Raw genomic sequence first — 27,927 nt, 5'->3', positions numbered from 1 at the left:
TGATAGGATCAGTTAGCATCACATAATGGTGTTCAAATGATTTGGCAGTAACAGGGAGTGGTGTGGATGTGTATTTCATATGTGGGGATAGAAGCAAACCTGTCCCACCACCCCGCCCGGTTGAGCGGGGTGAGTGAGGGAAGGAGTGGTTGACGGAGATAGCAGCTGGAGTTGCAGTGTTCTCTGGGAGTATCCATGTCTCTGTCAGCGCAAGGGCATGAAGAGAAGTTTGTCCGCGTGCTGTCCGCGTGCTGCGGACAAACAGAAGGATAGTCTCTCTCTCCTGACGTCCTCTTAAAGGGGAGGAAACCACCGAGCCCAGGTGCAGCCACTTGACGGCTGAGGAGGCCGTCACATCATCAACAAGGCCCAGGACTCACACTGACTAACACTATATGCACAATGGTGATAGAGGCAGACTATGATCTTGTGATAGAGGCAGACTATGATCTGGTGATAGAGGCAGATAATGATCTGGTGACAGAGGCAGACGGCAGCTGATGCACGTTTGGCATGCTTACGGAAACCAGTTAGTCTGGAAACCAGTTTGGCGATAACACCGGCTGATTTCTTGTAAATCCCACTTGTTGGCGGAAAGGCGGCTCCGTAATGTTGGGTAGTGTTGAATGCAGAACTACTTTTCTCAGAGGCGTGGTCATAACGTTGTTCTGTCTGAATCAAACAGCTTTTCAGTAGCAAAGCTCTTTATTAATCAAGTAGCGCAGAGGTGTCCACACAGGTTACATTTTCCCCAAACATTTCTGAAGCTCAAGTTCAAGTCAGAAATATATCTGCTAAGGAACAGTAAGTGATGCCGTACTGTACTGAACTATTTTGACTGTTTTGACTGACAGTTATTGATTACTGATATAGCATTGACTTTGAATAAAGTTGGTTCACACTAGCTTAGATGTGGATAAGAGTGTCTCCTAAATGTAGTAACCAAATGTTGTCATGTTGCTGTAGCTTAGCTACATTTCCCTGGAGGTTACAGACCTGTCTGAAAACATGTCCCCTCACGCAACCCTGTGATATGTTATGACATGGAACGTGTAATCTCGTCTATAGCCGGCTGATTTCTCTGTGAAATGCGGATGTATTGAGGTGCTGAGTGTTTGTTGTCCTCTTAACTAACTAGAGCAGAGTTAAACAAGTGTAATTGAACATCTAACTTAAGTACTTCTTTCACTTGAAACAGAAGACTTGTGTAAGTAAACATTTCACCTCATGATACAGGCTGCTATACAGGTAAAGTTGGAACAGATTCTTCTTCCGTAGTTCCTGTTTCCGCAGGGGTCAATTCTGCTGATTTCTTGTAAATCCCACTGGTTGGTCGAAAGGTGGCTCCGTAGTGTTGATAGCTATAGCCCTATAAATACTCACCTGCTCAACATTATGTTCATTTTCTTGCCCTAGTTAGTTAAGAGGACGACAGAGTTAAACAAGTGTAATTGAACATCTAACTTAAGTACTTCTTTCACTTGAAACAGAAGACTTGTGTAAGTAAACATTTCACCTCATGATACAGGCTGCTATACAGGTAAAGTTGGAACAGTTACTGATTAACATGATTCCTCAAGGGAAACTTGTTTGACTGTCTCTTTGTGTTCCAGGTGTCAAATATGTCGACTACACAGCTGATGAAGAACTGTTTGAATAACCTGAGTGAAGACAAAGAGGTTGAATTTAAGAAGAAGCTTCGTGCTGATGTCCCCTCTGTTCTCCTTGGAGACACCATAGGGGATGATACCACTGCACAGGAAACGGTGAACACGCTGGTGAAAGCGTTCAACATACAGCCTGCCCTTAAGTTGATAATTGACATTTTGGAAAAAATACGCCTTATGAAAGATGCTGACAAGCTAAGTAAAGGTATTTGTGCTGCCTTTGGGTCACATGACCCAAAGGTTCATAACGAACCATTGTTGTGTTTACCCAATTTTATCCAATACAAAAACAAATAAAATAATTTTCTTCGCAATGTGTGGGGTCTGAGACAGCCCGACGGTTGATAGAAAATGCTTCACTTTTGTATGCGGTAAAGTTGACGCAATATGACGGTGGGTCACAATGACTGATGGTTCAGAATGACCCGAAGATAACACAAGTGTTATTAACCATACTATGAGCATACTATACCACATTAGCCACATTTTATTTCGTAGTTTGATATGGATCAGACTTCAAACCCTATTTTCCCCTAAATGTTTTTCAGACGTAGAAGAGAGGAAAGCTCTACTTCTCCAAGCTCCATGTGAGTGTTGTCCTCTGGAGGATGATGAACGTGAAGATAAACAACACATATGTCAACCCAAGAAGGTAGATGATGAATATTGTGCGGATTCAGTACCCACACAATGTAGCTTACCAATCGAGACACGTTTGAAAGCCCATGATTGGCTCAGTAACAAAGACCAATTATTTAAGTTAGGTAGCCATGAGTTCTGTAAAAGGTGTTTAAGTGAGACCCAGAAGGAGCAGTGTCCGGTGTACAGGCAGATCTTGGAGCGGTACCCACTGGACCCACAGGACCCACAAGACCCACTGGACCCACTGGACCCACAGGACCCACTGGACCCACAGGACCCACAGGACCCACTGGACCCACTGGACCCACAAGACCCACTGGACCCACTGGACCCACAGGACCCACTGGACCCACTGGACCCACAGGACCCACTGGACCCACTGGACCCACTGGACCCACAGGAACCACAGGACGAGGTTCAGGCTGTCTCCGAGGTGTCAACACATGAGGTAGGATGAGCACATAGATGATTGAACCAAATTAGTTTGAAATACTATATAAATTAGTAGATGTATGTGTGCGTGTGTGTGTGTATGACATTTCTATAGAAAACACTTTGGCAGGAAATCCTTGTGTCTTAAGAGGAGGAGGAGTATCTTATATTGCATTTTCACCCAGAACATCTAAGAATATCTTTGAACAAGTGGCCATTAGAAAATATTCCTCCAATCAACGGAAACAACTATTTTTATATATTTTTAATATTTTATATTATTAGTGTTTGCTGAGAGCAAAAATATTATTGTTACCCTGCATACGTATTATTAGTGGCCAAGCAACAAAGCTGTGAAGGTCACCTATTCTCCTTCTCCTTGGTTCCGTTTGGGGTTTGCAGAAGACCGTGTCCCCTGCCTCTATAAAAGGAGTTAGAATTAACACTGAGGTGTATCAAATAGACAGCAAGCCACGAGGCATCTGTCTGATCATCAGCAACAAGGACTTTGGGGGACCACGGAACAGACATGGAACAGAGAGGGATGTTGGTATGACAACCTATCATACTTTACATCTTGTATGATCTCAACTGGAATGAGTAGCTTGTTTTACATTTATTAAGCAACCCAGATAGAAGCAAACATTTGAATGAAATCATAAATATTTTCGCCGCAGAATCTCTGTTGAGGGTGTTCAGCTGGCTGGGGTTCAGAGTGCTGCTGTGTGTGGACAAGACTGCACAGGAGATGAAGGAGGTGCTGGAGGCCATCTCCAAACTGGATCAAGAGCAGCTGGTAGACGAACTGAAGCTAGAGCGACTGAAGGGGGTGCTGAACAACTACAATGTGGAGCAAGAGAAACTGAAGAAGCTGAACAGCAGCTCCAAACAGAAGCAAAGGCTACTGAAGGTGCAGGAGAAAATCTCCAAACTGGAGCGAGAGAAACTGGAGGTGGAGGAGAACATCTCCAACCTGATGTATCTACACACATTGCAGTGTGGCCTGTATGAGTACAATGGAGACAGAGGAGACTTTATTCCTCTGAAGGAGCCTCCACAACACGGAGATGCCTTCGTCTGCTGTCTGCTGAGTCATGGAGGAAAGATAGGTGTCTGTGGTGTGGACAGCGAAGAACTTCCCATCGAACAGATCCTCTCGCTATTCAACGGAGAGAACTGCTCAACCCTCAACTGCAAGCCCAAGGCCTTCTTCATCCAGGCGTGTCGGGGGAAAAGGAGAATGCCAGGGACGCTCGAAGAGGTAGATATCAGTGATGTTGACTATGATGCATCTCCTACAACTAAGAGAAACAATGGAGCTTCATTGCTACCGAGGCCGACTTCTTGGTTGTCAGGTCAACCGTGCAGAACTATGTTTCCATGAGACATAGAAAATATGGGTCCATATTCATCCAGCTTCTGTGTAGCCAACTGATCTCAGATCTCAGCCCCAGGTATGAATCACTACTCACACAACTGAGACAATCCTAATTTTGGCAAGTAAAGTGAACAATTTTACATTAAAATGTATAAATGTATTGTCTTTATTTCATTAGTGGTGAGTTATGATGTTGACTGTTTCTCTTGTGCAGAGGTGAAAACATCCTGAACATCCTGACAAAGGTCAATTACAAAGTGGCAAAAGAAGACCACGATAACATTCAGGATGTGAAGAAAACCTACCATAAAATGCAGGTGTCTGAGACCAGCTTCACCCTGAGAAAGAGCCTGGTGTTTCCTGTTCAGCAGTGCACTCTGACCCCGGATGAACAGATAACCTGTGCTGCCCCCCCCAAGGAGCAAGTGAATGAGACACTCCCAAACCACAACCACCCATTGTGGCAAATTATTTTACATATTTTGTTGCTATTTTCACGAATTGCTTCAAGGGAATATAGCTGTTAGTGTATTTCCTAGTGAATATTGTCAATAAATAAAAAATAATGTTGGTGCATCATCTATTTAAAAACAGTTGTTTTCATAATTGTATTAATATAAAAGTTTTCAACTGGGCACCTTAACCCCTCATGACATTTATGCTTAAAACTGCAGATTACATGACCCTGTACCTTTTTCAGCCCAAACTGCCATTTTTGCCAACATTTTCACATTTTGGTGCATCCCTACCTACAGAGACTCTTTAGATTATTTTGGGTTGCAGACTATTTTGAATATTAAATATTGCATACAGTGTGATCTGATGGGATTTACATCTTTGTACCTTGTACTGTAATATGTAAGTACTTTGTATTGTAAGTAGTACCGTACAAAGTGAAAAGCATCAAATAAAATAAAAGCACAGAAATTCACAGGTCTGTTTCCTGTCTTCTGACACCAACACACTGTTCTCCCAGGTCACCATGACAACACACTGTTCTCCCAGGTCACCATGACAACACACTGTTATCCCAGGTCACCATGACAACACACTGTTCTCCCAGGTCACCATGACAACCAGAAGAGACCGAGACCACAGGTTGTTTTCAAGAAATATATTAAATCAACTAAATGAATATAAACCTATTGTTCATTTTACAGCCATTCAACTTCACCATGGTAACAACCATTCACATCATCATCAGCCTCCTTTAGAGGAACACATTACAGTCTAACAGGACAGTTTAAAAAGATGACACACTGTGCAGTTCACTGTGGCAGCAACTGGCCAGGTTCACTGTAGGAAAGTCCATATGTACTTACAAGTACCTCATATAATCCACACTGTATGGACTGTGTTGTAATCCAGACTAAACGTTATACAGGGAGTTCATAGGTTGATTCTTAGTGCAGTACATTAATGTAGCTATGCAGAATGCACTTCAGGGTGGGGTCAGTCATTAACACGCTTTAGGCAAACATTAAAGATGACATCATTTATCTTGTTGACTCTTATGTAACCATAAAAACCCTGTTGTAGGCACAACATGGGAGGTAAGGCTAGCTTCTCAGCACAGTATCTGTTTAAATACACACATACACACATTCACACACACACACACACACACACATCCTCTATGACACAGGTGAGCTGGTTCCTTCTTGACCCTGGTGACCTCCAACCCTTGACCCCTAGGTCTACTTAACAGGTGGTAGGTCAGCCATCAGAGGCCAACATGGCAATAAGACACCACATTGCAGTCTGCTTTGTGTGAGACTAAGAAGCCAGGCCAGGAAGCTAGGCAAGGAGGCTAGGATGTTACGCTCGGACGTTAGGCTAGGGACCAAGGCAAAGAAGCCAGGCATGTAGGTTTAATGGCACAGGTCTGGGGGGATGATCTGAGAAACAGGAGAGGCGCCCCCTGGAGGTTAAACCAGTCATCACACAGCGGCTCTACAGTCCAACTTGTTAGGACGGCTCTGATTGGCAGATCTGTCAGATCTGTCAGATCTGTCAGATCTGTCAACAGTAACTTGTTAGGACGGCTCTGATTGGCAGATCTGTCTACAGTAACTTGTTAGGACGGCTCTGATTGGGCGCTCTGACTGTGCTGTGAAAGCTTTATGTAATACAGTAACATTCAGACACCTCTCTATTACCCCCCCCCCCCCCCCCCCTTCTCAACAGTATGTGTGATGATGAGGTGCTGGACAACGGTCGTTAGGATCCAAACTCCACTGTCTCCTTGGTGATGGGTCTGAACTCGTAGTGGCCCCGCCCATCCATGTGCAGATAAAACTGAGCACAGGAAACAGGAAGTTACAAACATTAATTCCTATCAAAGGCCTCAAAGCAAACCTATATCCCAGCAGAGAGAAATCAGCCAATCAAACTGCAGCTATCATTACTCCTAGCTCCCGATGTAATGAACAGGAAGTAAATCTGTCATGCGAAACATCTGCCTGCCTCAAGAATGAGACAGGAAGTAGGAGATAGGAAGTAGATGTTCCTACCTCGTGGTGCTTCCATAAGGACTTCCTGTGTGACACGGTGAACAGTGTGATCCCCACCTGGGCCAGAGAACAGGACATGAGACAGGTGAGGTGTTAGGATGGGTTAGAGAACAGGACATGAGACAGGTGAGGTGTTAGGATGGGTTAGAGAACAGGACATGAGACAGGTGAGGTGTTAGGATGGGTTAGAGAACAGGACATGAGACAGGTGAGGTGTTAGGATGGGTTAGAGAACAGGACATGAGACAGGTGAGGTGTTAGGATGGGTTAGAGAACAGGACATGAGACAGGTGAGGTGTTAGGATGGGTTAGAGAACAGGACATGAGACAGGTGAGGTGTTAGGATGGGTTAGAGAACAGGACATGAGACAGGTGAGGTGTTAGAAAACAGGACATGAGACAGGTGAGGTGTTAGGATGGGTTAGAGAACAGGACATGAGACAGGTGAGGTGTTAGGATGGGTTATAGAACAGGACATGAGACAGGTGAGGTGTTAGGATGGGTTATAGAACAGGACATGAGACAGGTGAGGTGTTAGGATGGGTTAGAGAACAGGACATGAGACAGGTGAGGTGTTAGGATGGGTTAGAGAACAGGACATGAGACAGGTGAGGTGTTAGGATGGGTTAGAGAACAGGACATGAGACAGGTGAGGTGTTAGGATGGGTTAGAGAACAGGACATGAGACAGGTGAGGTGTTAGGATGGGTTAGAGAACAGGACATGAGACAGGTGAGGTGTTAGGATGGGTTAGAGAACAGGACATGAGACAGGTGAGGTGTTAGGATGGGTTAGGTGCACCTTTATGAGGGGTCAGGCTAGGGTCAGTTATCTAGACCACTGACTCTTGACATCATCCTACAAATACTTTGGTGTATGTGTGTGTATGTGTGCATGAGGCCTTGTGTGTGTGTGTGTGTGCATGAGGCCGTGTATGTGTACTGTACCTTCCTACAGTGGCTGTATATGTAGTCCTCTACATCCACGCTGACAGCACTGGTGCATTCATCCAGGATGGCAAACTGGGGCTTGTGGTAGAACAGCCTGGCCATCTGCACAGTAAACAACAACACATGACTACTGCAGGTCAACAACAACACATGACTACTGCAGGTCAACGACAACACATGACTACTGCAGGTCAACGACAACACATGACTACTGCAGGTCAACGACAACACATGACTAGTGCAGGTAAACAACAACACATGACTACTGCAGGTCAACAACAACACATGACTACTGCAGGTCAACAACAACACATGACTACTGCAGGTCAACAACAACACATGACTACTGCAGGTCAACAACAACACATGACTACTGCAGGTCAACGACAACACATGACTACTGCAGGTCAACAACAACACATGACTACTGCAGGTCAACAACAACACATGACTACTGCAGGTCAACAACAACACATGACTAGTGCAGGTAAACAACAACACATGACTACTCCAGGTAAACAACAAACAACACTTATTCACTACACACTGTCAGTATCAAGATAGAATACGCCACAGAGAACACCACACAGGCACACCCCCCCCACACACACACCCCCTCCCTCCCCCACCCCCCTCCCCCACACTTACAGCCATCCTCTGCTTCTCTCCTCCACTGAGCACGTCCATCCAGTCCTGGACTGAGTCCCAGCTGGCCTCTCTCTCCAGGATGTGGCCCAGCTGCACGTTATCCAGGTACTCCTTCAACACCTAGTACACACACACACACACAGCACAGGTTGTTACACACACACACACACAGCACAGGTCGTTACACACACTGCACAGGGTAAACTCACCCACATCACATACAGAGAGACAGGCAATCAGACAGACAAAAACACAGACTGATTGGCAGACAGGTCACCTGGTCTGAAATCCCTTTCCTCCTCTGGTCCTGAACAGTGTCGGGGTAGATCACCTGGTCTCGCAGTGATCCCAGCGTCAAGTAGGGCCTCTACACACACACACACACACACACAGAGTTGACAGATTTAGTAGGTGTCAATGTCACTAAGAGAGGAGAGGGAAAGGGAGATGGAGGAGAGGGAGAGGAGAAGAGATGGAGAGAGAGAGGGGTTATGCAGGTATTTTTACCTGGGGGACGTAGAAGAGCTTCCCTCTCTCAGGCTTCGTCAGACGACCTCCAAACAGGGGCCACAGCTAACACACACACACACACACACAGCACAGGTCGTTACACACACACACACAGCACAGGTGAGTTGAAAAAAACTAAATTAAAAACAAACATCCTGTGAGAAAAAGACATGTGTGTATATAAATGCCTCTGTGTGTGTGTGTGTGTGTGTGTGTGTGGCCCCTCACCTCCCCCAGCACTCTGAACAGAGAGCTCTTCCCACAGCCGTTGGGTCCACACACCAGCACGTTGGTGCCTGAACGCACCTGCAGGGGGCGACAGAGACAACAGCATCAGGAGCAGCCGACATAAGACCTGCCCAGCCAGCAGAGAGCAGCCCTCACAGGACCTGCCCAGCCAGCAGAGAGCAGCCCTCACAGGACCTGACCCAGCCAGCAGAGAGCAGCCCTCACAGGACCTGACCCAGCCAGCAGAGAGCAGCCCTCACATGACCTGACCCAGCCAGCAGAGAGCAGCCCTCACAGGACCTGCCCAGTCAGCAGAGAGCAGCCCTCACAGGACCTGCCCAGTCAGCAGAGAGCAGCCCTCACATGACCTGCCCAGTCAGCAGAGAGCAGCCCTCACATGACCTGCCCAGTCAGCAGAGAGCAGCCCTCACATGACCTGCCCAGTCAGCAGAGAGCAGCCCTCACAGGACCTGCCCAGTCAGCAGAGAGCAGCCCTCACAGGACCTGACCCAGCCAGCAGAGACCAGCTGATCGTAGATAGTTAGACCATGGATGAAGACAGGACAAGCCATGAGACACTGAGACTGCGATTGCCATGGTGAGAGCATGGTTGCCATGGCGAGAGTCTCACCTCGAAGCTGAGGTCTCTGATGAGGATGTCTCCGTTCGGTGTGGCCAAAGGAGTGTGTTCAAACCTGCACACACACACACACAGACACACGTGATGGAGGGATGAAGAGTTGATGTGAGGATTAATTAATGGATTAACTTGTTCATTTGGCAGACATCTGTATCCAAAACCATGTCCAGTACAGGGGAAATGTGAACCTGTGATCTCCAGTCAAGTGCTCTAACCACTGAGCTAAACTCATCCCCATGAATGAATGAATTATAGATGAGAGAGATGGTTGAAGGGTGTTTCTACCTCAGTGGTGTTTCTATCTCAGTGGTGTTTCCAATCTCAGTGGTGTTTCTCCCTCAGTGGTGTTTCTATCCCAGTGGTGTTTCTACCTCAGTGGTGTTTCCAATCTCAGTGGTGTTTCTCCCTCAGTGGTGTTTGTATCTCAGTGGTGTTTCTATCCCAGTGGTGTTTCTATCTCAGTGGTGTTTCTATCTCAGTGGTGTTTCTCTCTCAGTGGTGTTTCTATCCCAGTGGTGTTTCTATCTCAGTGGTGTTTCTACCTCAGTGGTGTTTCTATCCCAGTGGTGTTTCTATCTCAGTGGTGTTTCTACCTCAGTGGTGTTTCTATCCCAGTGGTGTTTCTATCTCAGTGGTGTTTCTACCTCAGTGGTGTTTCTATCCCAGTGGTGTTTCTACCTGATGATCCTGTCAGCGTGGATGATCTCCCCACTTCCTGGTACCAGCGTGAGTCTGTCCAGCAACTCATGATCTGTCAACACAAACACACAAACATGTCAACACAAACATGTCAACAAACCCTAACCAAGGGAAGCAAACACAACAAGAACCAGCGACACACACACTCACTTCTGCCCTGCTGGGACACCATGGTCCTCACATATTTCCCTGAGTTCAGCTCCTTCAGGACCTGCATGATCTCTGTGATGCGAGCAGTGAACCTGGAGAGCAGAGAGGAAGAGAGGGGGGATAAGAGAGTAGACGAGAAAGAAATAAAGAGTTAATGTACAGCGAGCGAGAGCGAGAGAGAGAAAGAGAGGGACAGAGAGAGAGAGAGACAGAGAGAGAGAGAGACAGAGAGAGAGGGACAGAGAGAGAGAGCAGTAGAGGACAGTAGTGGTGTAGTTTACCCAGACAGCCTGCTCATCTCCCTGCCAGCCAGGACGATCCTTCCCAGGGCCTGAGACATGCTGAGCAGCATGCGCCCACTCTGGTAGTAGTCCTGGGGAGGGGTTACCAAGGAAACTGAGTAAGAGAGAGAGACACACACAATCTCTGTCTCTCTCCCTCACTCTCAATATCTCTATCTCTAAGATACTTGGTAAGAGACACAAATCAACAAACACATTCTCTGTCTTCTTCTCTCCCTCTCTCTCATTCTCAGTCCCTTCTCATCTCTCTCCCTCTCTGTCTCACCTCCAGCAGTTCAGCATGCGTGCTGTGTAGATGGCGAGGGTGGGCGTGGTTTAGGAAGGGTCTGCTGACCACCAGGTAGCCAACCACGGTGGCGATATCTGTACAGGGAGGGGCCTCAGGTTAGTCAATGTTTTACACTACGTAAATAAGGAAGTGTTTAAGAAGACTGGCAGTAGATCTTATCAATAAATACAGTAGCACAGTTTAGTGTTGCAGCGGAGGATGGAAGAAGAGACCTAGGAGGCGAGGAAGGAAGGAGAGACAGACAGTGGTAGAAGGAGGAGGATGAAGAGGAGGAAGAAGAGGAGGGGGAGGAAGAGGAAGAGGAGGAGGTAGGGGAGGAAGAGGAGCGCTCACACTTGGCAATGATGCTGTCCACGAAGCCCATAGAGAACCTGAAGATGATGAAGTTGTGCAGATGATCCACCTGAAGGGAGGAGAGACCATGTGATCATGGCAACCCATAACGTAGACCCACTTAGGAGGACAAATTTAGGTACTCATGCCACCCAAGGACACCAAAACTACAGACCTGTCTCCATGACAACAGACCTGTCTCCATGACAACAGACCTGTCTCCATGACAACAAACCGGTCTCCATGACTACAGACCGGTTTCCATGACTACAGACCAGTCTCCATGACTACAGATCGGTCTCCATGACTACAGATTGGTCTCCATGACTACAGACCGGTCTCCATGACTACAGATCGGTCTCCATGACTACAGATCGGTCTCCAGGTCTCACCAGCTTGTGGAAGGTAGAATAGATGGTCTGCTTCTCCCTCAGGTTCCCATTGTAGAAGGCTATCTCCTCACTGTCGAGAGGAGGAACATATTAGAGGAGAGGAGGATATGAGAGGGGAGGAGAAGAGAGGAGGATATGAGAGGAGAGGAGGAGAACAGCAGATAGTGACCTGTTGGTGATGAGTCGTGAGTTGACGTAGCGGTATTCTCCCTCATAGCGTTGCTCTGTAACGGTCATCTTGCCTATGGGCCTCCTGAGCCGAGTCAGCACCAGCCCAGAGAACACCAGGTAGGAGATCATACACACTGGACCCTGGGAGGAACCAGGAACCAGGATCAGAAACAGGATCAGAACCAGGGCAGGGTGAGGCAGGGCAGGGTGAGGCAGGGCAGGGTGAGGCAGGGCAGGGTGAGGCAGGGCAGGGTGAGGCAGGGCATGGTGAGGCAGGGCAGGGTGAGGCAGGGCAGGGTGAGGCAGGGCAGGGTGAGGCAGGGCTCACCTGGGCTCCGATGGCGGAGGTCAGCTTGAAGACGTACAGGCCGATGTCCAGGAGAGGCTGAGGAGCAGGAGGGAGAAACTCATCAGTCCGTCACAGTATACTATATACTACACAATATACACTACACACCTCACACACACCATAACCCTCACTCTACACTACACACCCTCACTACACACTACACAAACACCATAACCTTCACCACATAACACACCATAACCTTCACTACATAACACACCATAACCTTCACCACATAACACACCATAACCTTCACTACATAACACACCATAACCTTCACCACATAACACACCATAACCTTCACCACATAACACACCATAACTCATTCTACTCACTCCATGTACCACGTAAACACAACCTGTTTATTAAACCCATCATACGACCTAAACACATGCTTTCTACACTGAGGTGTGTGTGTGTGTGTGTCACCTTGCTCAGGTTTGAGTACAGGTCCACCACACTGTTACAGAACCTCTCCACATCCTGTGTCAACAGCTGGTCTGGGTTGGCAATGCGGTTGTCAAGGTTACCCATCTTATAGTAGGTGTAGCCCCTGGAGACGAGACAGGGGATTGGAGGATGGGTTTGAGAGAAAGTGATTGACACATGGCTGGACCAATACTGGACAGCATGCAGAGAGCCGTGAGCCCAGTGTGTTTGCGAAAGGCCAAGGCTGGATTCAGCCGGGTTACAACAACTACTCAAGAGGATAATGTCATCAGAGTGCGCCAGAGGATGATGTCATGAGAGCGCGCCAGGCCCCAGCACTTACTGCAGGTACTGGTCGTAGAGGTGTTGGGTCAGCCGGACCCGGAAGCACAGCTTGAGCTCGTTCAGACCCAGCTTCAGGAAGTTGTTCACCAGGGAGATCTGGAACAGGAACACAGTCAGCAGGAGGTCTGCTCACTTGTGATGTCACTCGTGATGTCACTCAACATCTCACTGAGGCTGAGGCAGTATTAATGCACCCAGAATTCCCACTAGAGATCTGTGTGTCTGTTACCTATATCATTTTATAACACAGGTATTCTAAACAGGTAGTTTAGAATGCAGGTATTCTAGAACACTAAACAAGTATTCTAGGCACATAGTAATCTAGAGCAGGGTTAATCTCGAACATGGTCTACCAATGAACATCCCAAGTCTGAAGAAACGCACAGAAAAGGAAGAGTCAGATGTGCTTCCTGCATCCTAGACATCTGATGCTTCCTTGTTTATACCTTCCTGGAGGATGTCTCACAGACAGGAAGTCTCACCACACAGACAGGAAGTCTCACCCACCCAGACAGAGAGACGGAGAGAGAGACAGACAGGAAGTCTCACACAGACAGACAGACAGGCAGGCAGAAGGAGAGAGAGACAGACAGGAAGTGTCATCCACACAGACAGGAAGTCTCACCCACCCACCCAGACAGACAGACAGACTCATTCACCTGGACAGACAGACAGACAGACTCATTCACCTGGACAGACAGACAGACTGACAGACTCATTCACCCGGACAGAGAGAGACAGGTTGCTAGACTCTCCTGACCACCCCATGACATGCTGCTCCTCCAGTATTGTTGTTAGTGAAACATGTTTAGTCATCACAGCTCATGTTGCTCTGCAGCTCACAGTTAGGCACCACAACAGACACAGAAGTAAAGAAAGTTTCACTTACAAACGGCATGACTTTAATTAAGTTGAACAAGAACCTCTTGAAATCTTTGGCTGAACGACCAATTATTGCACTGCAAACCAACATGCACAGAGTCAACACACGTGAGGATGGTCACACACACACACACACACACACAGCAGACATGTTTTATAATCAGGCTCAGTGTTGCTCAACTGAGGCATGGCTGCTTAGCGCTGCCTCAGCTGGCTGGTCCAGACAAGACCCACAAGAGGCAGGACCAGAGGCAGGACCAGAGGCAGGACCAGAGGCAGGACTAGAGACATTACCAGAGGCAGGACCAGAGGCAGGACCAGAGGCAGGACCAGAGGCCCCCACAGCACACAGCAGCCCTGGCTCTCCCTCCTCCACATCATCCTCTCTAGGTTGTTCTCAGTCGTTTTGACAAATCACCACACATCTCAACAAGCACTCCCAGGAGGGGGTAGTGAGGCTAGTACTAGGCCAGGCAGCGTGCGGGGTTACTGGGCCGGCAGAGCAGGGGCACCTGGTACCCAGACTACAGCTTGGTTTACCCCAGGTATGACTGCGATATAGGAGTAAAAATGCCTCTTGAAGAGCCTGACATCTCTGCTAATGATCCCACTGCAGGGGGGGGAGAGGAGCAGGTCATTGGCTGAGCTCTCACACAGAGGCCCTGCATGTCAGTACGCGTGCATGGATTCATATAGGCTGCATGTAGCCAGTTTGGCAACGTCATATCACATGTGTACGTATCGGATATACAGGAGTCAGGTGGCTGAGCGGTCAGGGAATCGGGCTAATAATCTAAAGGTCGCCAGTTCGATTCCCGGCCACACCAAATGATGTTGTGTCCTTGGGCAAGGCGCTTCACCCTACTTGCCTATAATATCCCTGTACTTACTGTAAGTCGCTCTGGATAAGAGCGTCTGCTAAATGACTAAATGTAAATGTAATGTAATGAATATAACTGCAGTAATATTGTTTTTCTACATTTACATTTATTCATTTAGCAGACGCTTTTATCCAAAGCGACTTCCAAGAGAGAGCTTTACAAAGTGCTAGATAAGATAGATAGATAGTGCTAGATAGAAGTCACTGATAATAACAACAAGATAGCCCCAAAAACATTGAGAGAGCAATGTAAGAGCTGTGTGTTTGTGTGTGTCGGTGTGCGTGCGTAGGTGTGCGTGTCTGCTTGAGGGTGTGTGTGTGTGTCGTACCTCTCGATCATGGTGCCATTCTGGATCATCCAGACGTCACAGTAAGTCCTGGCCACCAGCATGACTGCTATCAGGAGGCAGTATCCTGACTGGGAGAGAAGAGGCCTGGGTTAATATCACACCCACACACACGTACAGTCACACACACAAGTACACACTTAGGTATAGTCTCACACACACACACCTCCTTGCAGACGACCCTAGGAACCATGATCTTGATGATGCTCAGGATGCGCGTGAAGAACACCTTATCCACCATGGTCCTTTCCTGTCGCCTGTCCTGCTGGACCACAACATCACATTATAACATCACATCACAACACACATACAGAGACACGAACACACACAATGACACACAGTCATACTTACATTTTTGATTTTCTCAGCCTCTGAAGGTTGCTTTCCCCTACACAGAACAGAGTTCGTCATCCAAACTGGCCAGTTAGTTGTTCGGCTAACGTTCAAACACACACTGACATTCAGAGTCGGAATGAATGTTGTTGGCTAACCGCCTAGCTAACTAGCTAGCTGACTCTAGTTGTGGATTGCTGTATAAGTTGGCTGAATGAATTGCGACACGGTCAGTCACAGCAAGGTTATGCTCGTGTAAAAAGCTCTTCCGGTAACAATGTCACCGGATTGTGAATATTCATCTATCGTTAAATAGAAGCTACTCTCTTGGTCTGTAACACAGGCTGAAAGCTGCACTTGTCTAGCCGGTTAGACAGCTACAGTAGCACTAACAGCAAGCTAGGCCAATTCTGTGTGGCATTGTGACCTTTTAATAACTTTTTTCTTCTTTCGCGTAGCGTACGTCTTTCAAAGTAAACTTACCCATTTAACTTGGCCGCTTGTCTCCTCCGCTTCAGAAGGTACAATAACAGTAATACACCACTGGCTATGGAAGAGTTTTTGGCTGTCAAATACTTACTGACCGCCGCCATCTTTCTACTTCTGTGTCTCAAAGGAAGTACCAGATTGCATGCTGGGAAAACAGGAAACGGACTATATTAATGACCATGTTTGATTATTGATATCATTTATTTATTTATCTCTATTGTGTTCAAGAATGGTATAAATGTACACAAATGAAGATTTAAAACATTCCATTAAGAAAGTCTACAAGAGTATTAATATGTGTGCGCATGTATGTGTGTGCGCAGTTGTGCGTAAGTGCCTGTGTGAGGGAGAGCATTAATCAGTTAATGCGTGCATGTATTTGTGAGTGTGTACATGTGTGTCAGTGCGTGTGTAAAATGGCATTTGTGCGTTCATATGTCTGTGTGTGTGTGTGTGTGTGTGTGTGTGTGTGTGTGTGTGTGTGTGTGTGTGTGTGTGTGTGTGTGTGTGTGTGTGTGTGTGTGTGTGTGTGTGTGTGTGTGTGTGTGTGTCCCATCACACCATTGATCCCTCTGCCTGCATGGTGAATGTAGGACACTCTGCCAGCTGGAGCTCTGGTACCAGGAGGGGAGAGGCCAGACCCACTACGCCCAGAGGAGAAGCACCCATCCTGGCCTCGGAGACCAGGGGCAGACCCTGCTCTGGTGAGTGGTACCTCCCTGACTGGGGGCAAGAGAAGAAGAAAAGAGGGGAGGAGGAGAGATGGGGGGGGAGGAGGAGAGAAGGCGGGGAGGAGAGATGGGGGGGGAGGAGAGATGGGGAGGAGGAGAGATGGGGGGAGGAGAGATACGGGGGAGGAGGAGAGATGGGGGGAGGAGGAGAGATGGGGGGGAGGAGGAGAGATGGGGGGGAGGAGAGATGGGGGAGAGGAGGAGAGATGGGGGGGAGGAGAGATGGGGGGGAGGAGAGATGGGGGGGAGGAGGAGAGACGTTGAATTGATGTCATAGTTGACAGGTTTAGCTCAATCAATGTATGTTGCTTTGGATGAAAGTGTCTGCAAAATTAATACATTATTAGTTGAACTGAGCCCTGACGGTCTGAGAACCAGGTGCTGTGTGAAGGGTGCTGTGTGTCCCTGTAGATGTGTTAGACCTAAAGTGAGTGGATGTTGTTGACTGCAGTCACCATTGATCCAGCTCTCTCTGCCTGACCCAGATCAGCTGTGGTGGTGACACGCCCATTTCAAAGAGAAACACCAGGAGTGTTTCTGTAGGTCATGAGAGAGGGCCTGTCTAAACACTCAGTGAGTCAAATGAACCCTCCTGTTGTTGAAATGTAGGATTTTGCTGTCAGAGTCTGCCTGTGGCCTGAGCTGCCGAACATCTCCAGATGATCAAACACGGTGTGATTGCAGGAGAGAATAGGGGGAAAGGGGGGAAAAGCTACAGGATTCAGCATGAATCAACACACACACCTACACCCAACACACTCAAACTAGATAAAAACATTCTAGAACAAAGTACCAGTAATATACAACAACCTGACTCTTGCTTTGGTAAAAGTATCTTTTGTGTCCACCAGAGAGTGCTGTTGTTCTTACATTTACATTTAGTCATTTTAGCAGACGCTCTTATCCAGAGGCAAGTAGGGTGAAGTGCCTTGCCCAAAGACACAACGTCATTTGGCACGGTGGGGACCCGATCCGGCAACCTTCTGATTACTAGCCCGACTCCCTCACCCCTTCAGCCATCTGACTCCCCATGTTCTTACAGAACTACATTCCTAAATATATTACAGATAGGACTACGGTAGTATAGACTGGACTGCTGTATATATAGTATAATCTGGACTATATGTAGTGTAGACAAGACTATATGTAGTGCAGACGTGTTTGTGATGTAACTAGTTCACTAAGGGTCAATGGTGCACAGGTGTGTGTGTGTGTTCTGTCTCTGGTTTTCACCACACCCTCAGTTTGACCTTTAACCCCTGTCCGGTGACCTGTTCTGTGACCCCCATAAAGGGAGGAGTCTCTGTGTGTGTAAAGTGTGTGTGTGTGTCACCTCTGGTCTGCTCTGCTCCAGATATGTGTGAGGAGATGTCTGGGATAGAGAGAGACGAGGACTTCAGGTTCCTGCACAGTCTGCTGAAGGACCGGAGACTGCACCTGCTCCTGAAGGTAACCCTGGTTACAAACACACCTCACGTCTGGGAAACCTGGAATGCTGGGAAGTTTCAGAAAAGTGTTCTAGAACGTCTGAGAGTTCCATTGGCCCTTACCGCTCTCCCAGACGTTCCAGAACACGCAGAAGGGGTTCCGGAGCTCTCCGACAGTTCCGGAGCTCTCCGAGTGTTCCGGAGCTCTCCGAGTGTTCGGGATGACCTGGTGGCCTTTCTGAGCCGGCCTTCTTGAAGGTTACCTGGATGAAGGGTCATGTGGAGAGGAGAGAGGTAACAGAGAGTATGTCGCCCCTGACAGGTTCACGAGCGTCTGAGGCTGTTTGAGGACAGGAGGCCGGTTCCTGTCCAGGCCGACACACAGGCTCTGCTCCGCGACGTGAGTCTCACCCAAACACACTGACTGCAAGTCACACAGCAATGACCAACGACTGAAATGTCACCCGGGTTGTTGACAAACACCCTCCTCTGTAAATGGTAAATTGACTGCATTTATATAGAGCGTTTTTATACCTTGGCAGCACCCAAAGCGCTTTACAATTTTGCCTCTCATTCACCACCCATCATACTGACACTCACACATACGGACATGCAGGCTCCGCTCTGCCCATTGGGAGCAAATTGGGGTTCAGAGTTTTGCTCAAGGATACTTCGGCACATGGCCTGGGAGGAGTCGAGCATCAAACCGCCAACCTTGCGATGAACCCACAACCCTCTCTACCCCCCGAGCCACAGCCGCCCCGACTGTATAGTGATCGTAGTGATCAAACACCGCCCGTATCAGATAAATGGTTGTGATTGGCCAGATCAGATTCTAGTCGGAAAGAAATCAGTTTGAATGGGAGGGTGGCCAGACCTGTCTACCAGAGCAGATAAACCCAAAGTGGAGATTCCCAGGGTGGAGGTAAGCGTGTGTTGTTGTGTTGCAGCTGCTGGAGAAGCTGCAGGCCTCTGAGGACCCAGACACCACAGAGCTGCTCAGACTGCTGTCCAGACCACACGTCAAGGTATGGAGACACACACACACACGCACAGGCACACACACACGCACAGGCACACACACGCACAGGCACACAAACATGCAGACACCTCACTCCCCCCCCAGGCTCTGCTGTCAGTCCTGGACACCGTGTCCCAGAAGGACTACGCCCCCCGGCTGCCCCCCCTGCCGGCCTGCTCAGGGGAGGAGGAGGACTCAGTCAAGATCGTCAGCCTGGTGAAGAGCCAGGAGCCCCTGGTGAGACACACCTACACCTCCCCAGACCTCCACCTCCCCACACCTCCACCTCCACTGACCCTCCACCTCCCCAGACCCTCCACCTCCACTGACCCTCCACCTCCCCACACCTCCACCTCCACTGACCCTCCACCTCCCCAGACCCTCCACCTCCACTGACCCTCCACCTCCCCACACCTCCACCTCCCCACACCTCCAACAACAACACTACTGTCATGCTAACCACACATAGCTGACCATACTAACTACACTACTGTCATGCTAACCACACATAGCTAACCGTACTAACAACACTACTGTCATGCTAACCACACATAGCTGACCATACTAACTACACTACTGTCATGCTAACCACACATAGCTAACCGTACTAACAACACTACTGTCATGCTAACCACACATAGCTGACCATACTAACTACACTACTGTCATGCTAACCACACATAGCTAACCGTACTAACAACACTACTGTCATTCTAACCACACATAGCTGACCATACTAACAACACTACTGTCATGCTAACCACACATAGCTAACCGTACTAACAACACTACTGTCATGCTAACCACACATAGCTGACCATACTAACAACACTACTGTCATGCTAACCACACATAGCTGACCATACTAACTACACTACTGTCATGCTAACCACACATAGCTAACCATACTAACAACACTACTGTCATGCTAACCACACATAGCTGACCATACTAACAACACTACTGTCATGCTAACCACACATAGCTAACCGTACTAACAACACTACTGTCATGCTAACCACACATAGCTGACCATACTAACAACACTACTGTCATGCTAACCACACATAGCTGACCATACTAACTACACTACTGTCATGCTAACCACACATAGCTAACCATACTAACAACACTACTGTCATGCTAACCACACATAGCTGACCATACTAACAACACTACTGTCATGCTAACCACACATAGCTAACCGTACTAACAACACTACTGTCATGCTAACCACACATAGCTGACCATACTAACAACACTACTGTCATGCTAACCACACATAGCTGACCATACTAACAACACTACTGTCATGCTAACCACACATAGCTGACCATACTAACAACACTACTGTCATGCTAATCACACATAGCTGACCATACTAACAACACTACTGTCATGCTAACCACACATAGCTGACCATACTAACAACACTATTGTACCAGGACCAGATCAACATGCTCAGACAGCCATGTAACACCAGGGCATGTAATGCTGTCCTCTTTCCAGCAGCAATACCTGACATCCAGCCAGTCCTAACGTAATATAACACAGACACAGTGTGCAGGGTCTTTCTATAGGCTCTGGATTTATGAGTCCCAGAGCCAGACTAAGCCAGTGGAGCAGGAGTACAGCCAGAAGGAAAGCCCCTGACGCAGGGAGGGGTGAGAGAGGAACCCGTCTCACCTTCCCCTGGCCCTGCTCTGGGTCTGCTCTGGCCCTGCTCTGGCCCTGCTCTGGGTCTGCTCTGGGCCCTGCTCTGGGTCTGCTCTGGCCCTGCTCTGGCCCTGCTCTGGGGCTGCTCTGGTTCTGCTCTGGTTCTGCTCTAGTTCTGCTCTGGCCCTGCTCTGGCCCTGCTCTGGGGCTAATCTGGCCCTGCTCTGGCCCTGCTCTGGCCCTGCTCTGGGGCTGCTCTGGGGCTGCTCTGGGTCTGCTCTGGGTTTGCTCTGGGTCTGCTCTGGGGCTGCTCTGGGGCTGCTCTGGGTCTGCTCTGGCCCTGCTCTGGTTCTGCTCTGGGGCTGCTCTGGGTCTGCTCTCTAGTCGCTACACTCGCTTCTTCCACATCGCACACGCCACATATCCACCGTGAAACCCTGCAGAGGACCTGCACAGCCACATGTGTGTGTGTGTGTGTGTGTACAAGAATGTCTATGGCCTGTCTGTATCAAGAGCCAACAACAGAGTAAAAAAACAACTTTATTGATACCAAATGAAGATGAAACCCAGTCTGACCTTCTAATGACCGCAAGCACTTTATTGATACAACGTGGAGCAGAAATCTCCTGTTCTGTTTCCGATAGCGTCTCGCTAAGGAGCCCCACCCTGACCTGGCCTGACGGACCACAATATTATGGGCTGTATTTGTATTGTGTTCCTATTGATACCATCTGCTGCAGGCAAGGTTGGCGTGGTAACTGGCTCTGACATTTGGCATCAGTGCAGACGCCAAACGAATTTCTGTCCTGAAACAAACGTCCGTTGTTGGACTGAGGTGACGTTTATGGATGGATTGCGTGTGTACCTGGATAACATGCACCTGGGTTACTGAAATACTGACTGGCCCAAAGTTTCCATCTCCTCCTCCTTCTCTATCCTCAATCTCCTCCTCCTCCTGCCAGTCAACATATCCATGTTCAGTTTAACATGTTCCAGTCTCCCCCCCCCCCCCCCCCCCCCAGGGAGCCACCATCAGGAGGAGTGACTCCACCGGGGCCATCGTGGTGGCCAGGATCATGAGAGGGGGGGCAGCTGATAAGAGTGGTAAGAGGCAGGGCCGGCCCTGGTGAGAGGTCACCAGAGATGGCAGCACTACACATATCCTCCACTCAAGTACAAGTACAGATACTCCTGTTGAAAAATACTTACAATACTTTACTTTACAATTTTTTCACTCAAATTGAAGTAAAGTGTGGGCTCTGACATATACTTAAGTAAAAAGTAGCCATTAATATGCTTGTTTCAAAACCTCTTTTTTGAAACAAAAAAAATAAAAATCCACCTTTTGAAAATAAATAAATAAATACGTTTTTACAGTAGGGTGCGGTTATTGCAGGGTAACAACCGTGTAATAAGCTTTAAAAGAGTGTAATAACATGATAATAACAGTTGCTGTGGTGTGTGTTGCGCAGGCCTCATTCATGAGGGGGATGAACTCAGAGAAGTGAACGGGATCTCACTGGAAGACAAGCAGCCAGAGGAGGTCGTCCCCATTCTGGTCTGTGTGTGTGTGTGTGAATATGTGTGTATAGGTGTGTGTGTGTATACGTGTGTGTGTGTGTGTTGCTCAGTTGTCTATACCTCCACTATTCTCCGCCCAGGCCCAGTCTCAGGGGGCGGTGACCTTCAAGGTGATCCCTGGATCCCAGGAAGGACTGTCAGCCAATCAGAACAAGGTATTGACATCACGTCCTGATTTAGTTGGCCACAGGGCAAGTCAATCCTACTGAGCGTCTTTGCTTATCTCCTCAGGTGTTTGTCAGGTGTCTATTTGACTACGAACCCCTGGGCGACCCTGCCATCCCTTGCAGAGAGGCGGGGCTAGCCTTCAAGAAGGGCGACATCCTGGAGATCCTCAGCCAGCAGGACGACAACTGGTGGCAAGCCCGTCGTCATACCGACGGCAATAGCTGGGCGGGGCTAATCCCCTCCCGACAGCTGCAGCAGAGGTAACCTCACGGACGTTCCCATCGACCAATCAGCATGCCTGAAGTTTGTTCCTCTAACATCCTGTCATGTTTTTAGTTTACTAAACTAGAACATTCTACAATCTGTCACTTTCTAACTTGGAATCCTCTAGAGCTCTGTGTCTCATAGAACTCTCAGAACTTCTAGACCCTGACCCATCCTGAGTTGCAACCTTCTAGAATCTGCACCTTCTACAACCCTGTTGTCGTCTCCTTGAACCTTTTAGAACCCTGTTGTCGTCTCCTTGAACCTTCTAGAACCCTGTGATTTCTTCTGCTGTTCTCTGCCTGTAGGAGGGTAGCTCTCCAGCGTCCTCTGGCCCTGTTCCAGCCCCACAGACTCCACACACACTCAGGTGATCAGACACCCTGACACACACACACACAGACTCCACACACACACACACACACACACACACACACACACACTCAGGTGATGAGACACCCTGACACACACACACACACACAGACACATACACACACTCAACCAGGTGATGTGTTTCCATATAAACCCCATCTGTAGGCCATTTGACCCCTAGGTCCTGAGGGTCATAGGGGAAAGGTCAAGGTGGAGGTCACAGCACTGGCCAAGGGTCATGAGTGCCTGTCAAGGTGAGTCCAGCTCCCAGGTACACTGACCTGTGTTGTGTTCTGTCCACATGCTGCACTAAAGAGGAGGAAGGTAAGATATGTCATGGTGTGTTTTATCCAGCTGTCTTGTGCATTATGTCTTCCTCTCTCTGTCTCTCAACATCCGTCTGTCTGTCTGTTTCTCTCTGTCTCTCTCTGTCTCTCTCTCTTTCTCTCTCTCTCTGACCAGGGGAGGAGGATGCTGATTATAGAGCCATAACTGGGATCCATATTGGTGAGATGTTACCATTCTCACCCAGCTGTTCTCCTATATTACAGTCATGTTATGTTACCATTCTCACCCTAACTGTTCTCCTGTATTACAGTCATGTTATGTTACCATTCTCACCCAGCTGTTCTCCTGTATTACAGTCATGTTATGTTACCATTCTCACTCTAACTGTTCTCCTGTATTACAGTCATGTTATGTTACCATTCTCACCCCAGCTGTTCTCCTGTATTACAGTCATGTTATGTTACCATTCTCACCCCAGCTGTTCTCCTGTATTACAGTCATGTTATGTTACCATTCTCACCCAGCTGTTCTAATGTCCCCCATCCTCTGTTTTCCGCTCTCCTCTTCTCTTCCTCTCGTCCTCTCCTTTCCTCTTCTCTCTCCTCCTCTGTCCTATCCTCTCACACCTATCTGACTCCGCCCACAACTGTGTATCTGACTCCGCCCACACCTGTTGTGATGCAGCTGGTCTGCGAAGGAGCTTCCGACTGAGCAGGAAAGCTGGTCAGAGCCGCGACCCAGGGACCCAGACCACGGATGCCCAGGCCCAAGCCCAGACCCAGATCCAGGCCCAGACTCCCACATACCTGGAGGTGGTTCCCTACCTTAAGGCCCCCCACGACCCCCATCGCCTGGTGCTGCTTGTGGGTGGGTGGGACTCACTCACACACACACACCACTTTGTCTGTCTGTCTGACTACCTGTCTTGTCTGTTTGTTTGCCTGTCTGTCTGTCTGACTACCTGTCTGTCGTCAGTGAGATGTGGTTCTTGTCCTTACCATGTAGTTATTTGCCGGTTGTTGTTGTTGTTTACGTGCAGGTCCCAGTGGTGTAGGAGTCAGTGAGCTGAAGAGGAGGATTCTGATCTCTGACCCTGAACGCTACAGCGTCACCGTGCCTCGTGAGTCAACTACTGAGTCGCTTACTAAGTCAACTACTGAGTCAACTACTGAGTCATCTACTGAGTCACTAGCTCACTGAGTGATGATCATGATGATGAAGAGGGTTAAAACTTTTAAACAACTAATTTAACCAACTCTTTGTCTCTCTCCCTCGCCCCTCATTCTGTCCCTCTCAGACACCACCAGAAAGAGGAGAAGCCAGGAGAGAGATGGAGTGGACTATCATTTTGTCTCCAGAGAGACCTTCGAGAAGGCCATTCTGGACCACAGGTAGGCTCTGCTGCCTGTCCTGGGCTCTATAACCTGGGCTCTATAACCTGGGCTCTATAACCTGCTACACACCCAGGGGTCTATACCCTGGGCTCTGTAACCTAGACAAACATCTTGGAGGAGCATAACTTGACACCAGTTGTAAATGTCAACTTGAGGTTCACTTGATTTCTTTTAACCTAATTTAAGAAAGCGAAACACCCGGTCCTGTAAATGCCAAATGTGATACAAATCAAATGAACCTCTGCTACTTTCAAATTCAACATCTGTACCTGACAAGAGAAACGCGTGTCTGGACTCGTGTTGTCCTCCAAATAAGATAACACGACCATGTGGAACACTGACGAGGCAGCCAATTAGAGCCGTCCATCCAGCAGCTGTTCTTGATCAGGGTGTATCGTGGGAGATGGAGTTTAAACGCCACCAGACCCAGCTGTCTGGTCGACAGACTGACGTCAACATTCTCCTCGGAGATGACACAGCTGATATTCCAGATGGTTATCCAACACGACAGTTCTGCAGTAGACAGGCAGATGATGGAGAGAGAGGGAAAAACATGTTTCCTTAGTGCACTTCTCCCATTTGTGCTATCTGTACTATCTATCTCTCTCCCCCCTCTCCCCCCTCCCCCATCTCTCACCCCTCCCCCTCCCCCATCTCTCACCCTTTCCCCTCCCCCTCTCTCCCTCTCCCCCCCCTCCCCCTTCCTTCCCCTTCCCCTCCCCCTCTCTCCCCTCTCCCCATCTCCCTCTCCCTCTCCCTCTCCCTCTCCCTCTCCCCTCTCCCTCTCCCTCTCCCTCTCCCCTCCCCTCCCCCTCCCCTCCCCCTCCCCCTCTCTCCCTCTCCCCCCCTCTCCCTCCCTCCCCCTCCCCCTCTCTCCCCCTCTCTCCCCCTCTCTCCCCCTCTCTCCCCCTCTCTCCCCCTCTCCCCAGGTTTATAGAGTATGGGCAGCATAAGGGGAACTACTATGGACTGAGTATGTCATCGGTCCACCAGGTCCTGGTGATGGGTAAGGTGTGTCTGCTGGACGTCCAGCCACAGGTGAGTGGCATGCCACAGGGCCAATCACAATACAGGAGACAGGCCAGACAGCCAATCACAATATAGGTGATACAAAAGCCAATTCAAATCATGACTTACTGAGGTTTCGATCTGTCTGGAAGTCGTAAGGTCTGCTTTGAATCTGTTGTGTGGAGGAAAGGGTTTTGGGACTAGTTTGGACATTGTTTCACTAGACCTCACAATTCTCTTATCCCTCTCTCCCATCTCTCCCCCCTCTCTCTTTCCCCCCCCACTCCCTCCTGCCTCTGTCTCTCTCCTTTCTCACCCTCCCCTCTCCACTCTCCCTCCTCTCTCCCCCTCCCCTGGCCTCCCACCACCCTCTCTACACACTCTCCCTCTGTCTCACTCCTCTCTACCCCCCTCTCCTCCTCCCCCTCCCCCCCCCCCCCCCCCCCCCACAGACCATGCTCAGGTTGTACTCAGCAGAGCAGAAACCCTTGGTGGTGTTTGTGAAGCCGCCGGCCCTGGAGGAGCTTCGTCTCACCAGGAGGAGAGCTAAGCTGCTGTCAGACCTGGACACACGCCCAGAACTTTCTCAGTGAGCTGAACACACACACACTCCTCTCCCCTCTGACTGAGGGTAAAGGTCAGAGGTCAACTCTTAACTGGCTGCAGGGTCAAAACACCCTGATGCAGAAGTACGCTTCCAGACTGCAAGTGTGTGTGTATGTGTGTGTGTGTGTTTTGAGGGGCACTGGCAATGTTGAGTCCAGTTACGGGCAGCCCCAAACCATGCTACAAGCCAGGTGTGTGACCTGGAGTTTTTACAAGGGGCATACCACACACACACACACACACACGCACACACAGCAGAGGGGAACATGTATGGCAGTTATGAGACTAACCCTGACAACTGCTTGAAGCACCTCATGCCCAACCACTGACACACTCATTACCTCACGTATACACATGCACACACACACACACACACACACACACACACACACACACACACACACACACACACAGTCTGTTCCATTCACTGATCATCACTGCCTCACAGGAGGAGGACTTCCAGGACATGATTGGCTTAGCCGTCACCATGGAAAACCAGTACGGCCACCTGTTCGAGAAGGTGGTAGTCAACGGCGACGTCGCCATGGCGTTCACCGAGCTGAGGGTGGAGCTGGAAAAGATGGGGAAGGAGAACCAGTGGATCCCTGCCAGGTGGAACCGCACCTGATCGCCCGAGGCAGCAGGTGGTTCAGAGACCCTGGTGCTGTAGCCTGGTGACAGAACTAGAAAGGTATTTAGTCAGTTAGCTAGCTTGTTAGTTAGCTAGTTAGCTACCTAGTTAATTAGTCAGTTAGCTAATTATTTAGCTTGTTAGTTAGTTACTCATCTAGTCACTTAGCTAGTCAATTAGCTAACTAGTTAGTTAGCAACAAAGCTAGTTAGTTATCTGGTAGGTTAGGCCCCCTCTCTGCCCAGTCCCAGTTCCCAGTGTGTTATGGTCCAGACAGCTGCTGGGTTTGGCCAAGCTGGGACGAGGGAAAACTGATGAATCATGTTTAGCCTCAGACACCGTCCTGGGATTATTGAAAATGTATCCCATAATAATGATGTTAAGTAAATAATAAAAAAAGTTAAAACAACCTCCATTAAAACTTGTAAGTAAATGTCTGTTACATATTCACACTCTCTTTCACACACACACACAAACACACACTACATTACTGGCATTTTATTTGCCCTGGAACGTATTCCCTTCCAGGTCATGGGTGTTAGCTACAGAGTGCGCTGCTGAATGTGACTTCAGCTCTCAGTCTGAATGTGACTTCAGCTCTCAGTCTGAATGTGACTTCAGCTCTCAGTCTGAATGTGACTTCAGCTCTCAGTCTGAATGTGACTTCAGCTCTCAGTCTGAATGTAACTCTGGAACCCATGCTGTTTAATGACTCCTCAGTAACACTTTAGAAGCTGTTTATTCATCCTCTCAACTACTCTCCTGGGGAGGAGAGGACTGAGGATA

General features: G+C 48.7%; 3 protein-coding genes across 6 annotated transcripts; 2 read left to right on the top strand and 1 right to left on the bottom strand.

The window, feature by feature from the left end:
* The first annotated feature begins 207 nt into the window (after positions 1–207).
* On the top strand, positions 208–5,701 carry LOC124472501. Of its 4 annotated transcripts, none has more exons than XM_047027394.1 (6): positions 208–804; positions 1,614–1,872; positions 2,216–2,757; positions 3,147–3,291; positions 3,419–4,195; positions 4,334–5,701. In XM_047027394.1, exons 2-5 carry the CDS (start codon positions 1,623–1,625, stop codon positions 4,123–4,125), a joined length of 1,644 nt encoding a protein of 547 aa, XP_046883350.1. In that variant the 5' UTR covers positions 208–804; positions 1,614–1,622; the 3' UTR covers positions 4,126–4,195; positions 4,334–5,701. The 4 variants fall into 4 exon arrangements, with proteins under 4 accessions (XP_046883350.1, XP_046883347.1, XP_046883349.1 ...); XM_047027391.1 differs by having other exon boundaries at positions 3,144–3,291; XM_047027393.1 differs by lacking the exon at positions 208–804 and adding an exon at positions 1,153–1,499 and having other exon boundaries at positions 3,144–3,291.
* Positions 4,811–19,253, bottom strand: LOC124472493 (ATP-binding cassette sub-family D member 3-like). The gene is made up of 26 exons (XM_047027372.1): positions 18,276–19,253; positions 18,059–18,168; positions 16,556–16,713; positions 15,989–16,139; positions 15,524–15,560; positions 15,339–15,437; positions 15,155–15,243; positions 14,486–14,555; positions 13,062–13,159; positions 12,719–12,842; positions 12,272–12,328; positions 11,942–12,084; positions 11,773–11,842; positions 11,381–11,450; positions 11,024–11,121; positions 10,738–10,829; positions 10,457–10,548; positions 10,286–10,358; positions 9,599–9,662; positions 8,968–9,045; positions 8,737–8,802; positions 8,507–8,596; positions 8,230–8,349; positions 7,579–7,683; positions 6,633–6,689; positions 4,811–6,417 (listed from the first exon to the last, which is right to left on the bottom strand). The coding sequence occupies exons 1-26, from the start codon at positions 18,429–18,431 to the stop codon at positions 6,340–6,342; spliced, it is 2,445 nt and encodes an 814-aa protein (XP_046883328.1). The 5' UTR covers positions 18,432–19,253; the 3' UTR covers positions 4,811–6,339.
* A 3,597-nt stretch (positions 19,254–22,850) lies between these two features.
* LOC124472523 (MAGUK p55 subfamily member 7-like) lies at positions 22,851–27,927 on the top strand. Its single transcript, XM_047027438.1, is given in 10 exon segments — positions 22,851–23,212; positions 23,396–23,468; positions 23,677–23,721; positions 24,187–24,369; positions 24,542–24,622; positions 24,800–24,893; positions 25,826–25,934; positions 26,357–26,477; positions 26,480–26,493; positions 26,959–27,927. Coding segments are annotated over 9 exon segments (843 nt in total). The 5' UTR covers positions 22,851–23,212; positions 23,396–23,452; the 3' UTR covers positions 27,139–27,927.

Source organism: Hypomesus transpacificus, chromosome 10, assembly GCF_021917145.1.
Source record: "Hypomesus transpacificus isolate Combined female chromosome 10, fHypTra1, whole genome shotgun sequence".
NCBI classification, from domain to species: Eukaryota; Metazoa; Chordata; class Actinopteri; order Osmeriformes; family Osmeridae; genus Hypomesus; species Hypomesus transpacificus.
Note: the sequence above shows the minus strand (reverse complement) of the source record. Positions and strands in the feature narration are given on the sequence as shown.

What these genes read in the sequence shown, in the direction of transcription:
- LOC124472501 (XM_047027391.1), top strand. Translation starts at nt 1,623, where the DNA reads ATGTCGACTACACAGCTGATGAAGAACTGTTTGAATAACCTGAGTGAA. An exon ending in TGCTGACAAGCTAAGTAAAG is followed by an intron (nt 1,873 to 2,215) that starts GTATTTGTGCTG and finishes AATGTTTTTCAG; the next exon opens with ACGTAGAAGAGAGGAAAGCT. An exon ending in TGGAACAGAGAGGGATGTTG is followed by an intron (nt 3,292 to 3,418) that starts GTATGACAACCT and finishes TTTTCGCCGCAG; the next exon opens with AATCTCTGTTGAGGGTGTTC.
- LOC124472493 (XM_047027372.1), bottom strand. Translation starts at nt 18,431, where the DNA reads ATGACCCTTCATCCAGGTAACCTTCAAGAAGGCCGGCTCAGAAAGGCC. An exon ending in TGTTCAGAGTGCTGGGGGAG is followed by an intron (nt 8,803 to 8,967) that starts GTGAGGGGCCAC and finishes TGTGTGTGTTAG; the next exon opens with CTGTGGCCCCTGTTTGGAGG. An exon ending in GGAAAGGGATTTCAGACCAG is followed by an intron (nt 8,350 to 8,506) that starts GTGACCTGTCTG and finishes TGTGTGTACTAG; the next exon opens with GTGTTGAAGGAGTACCTGGA.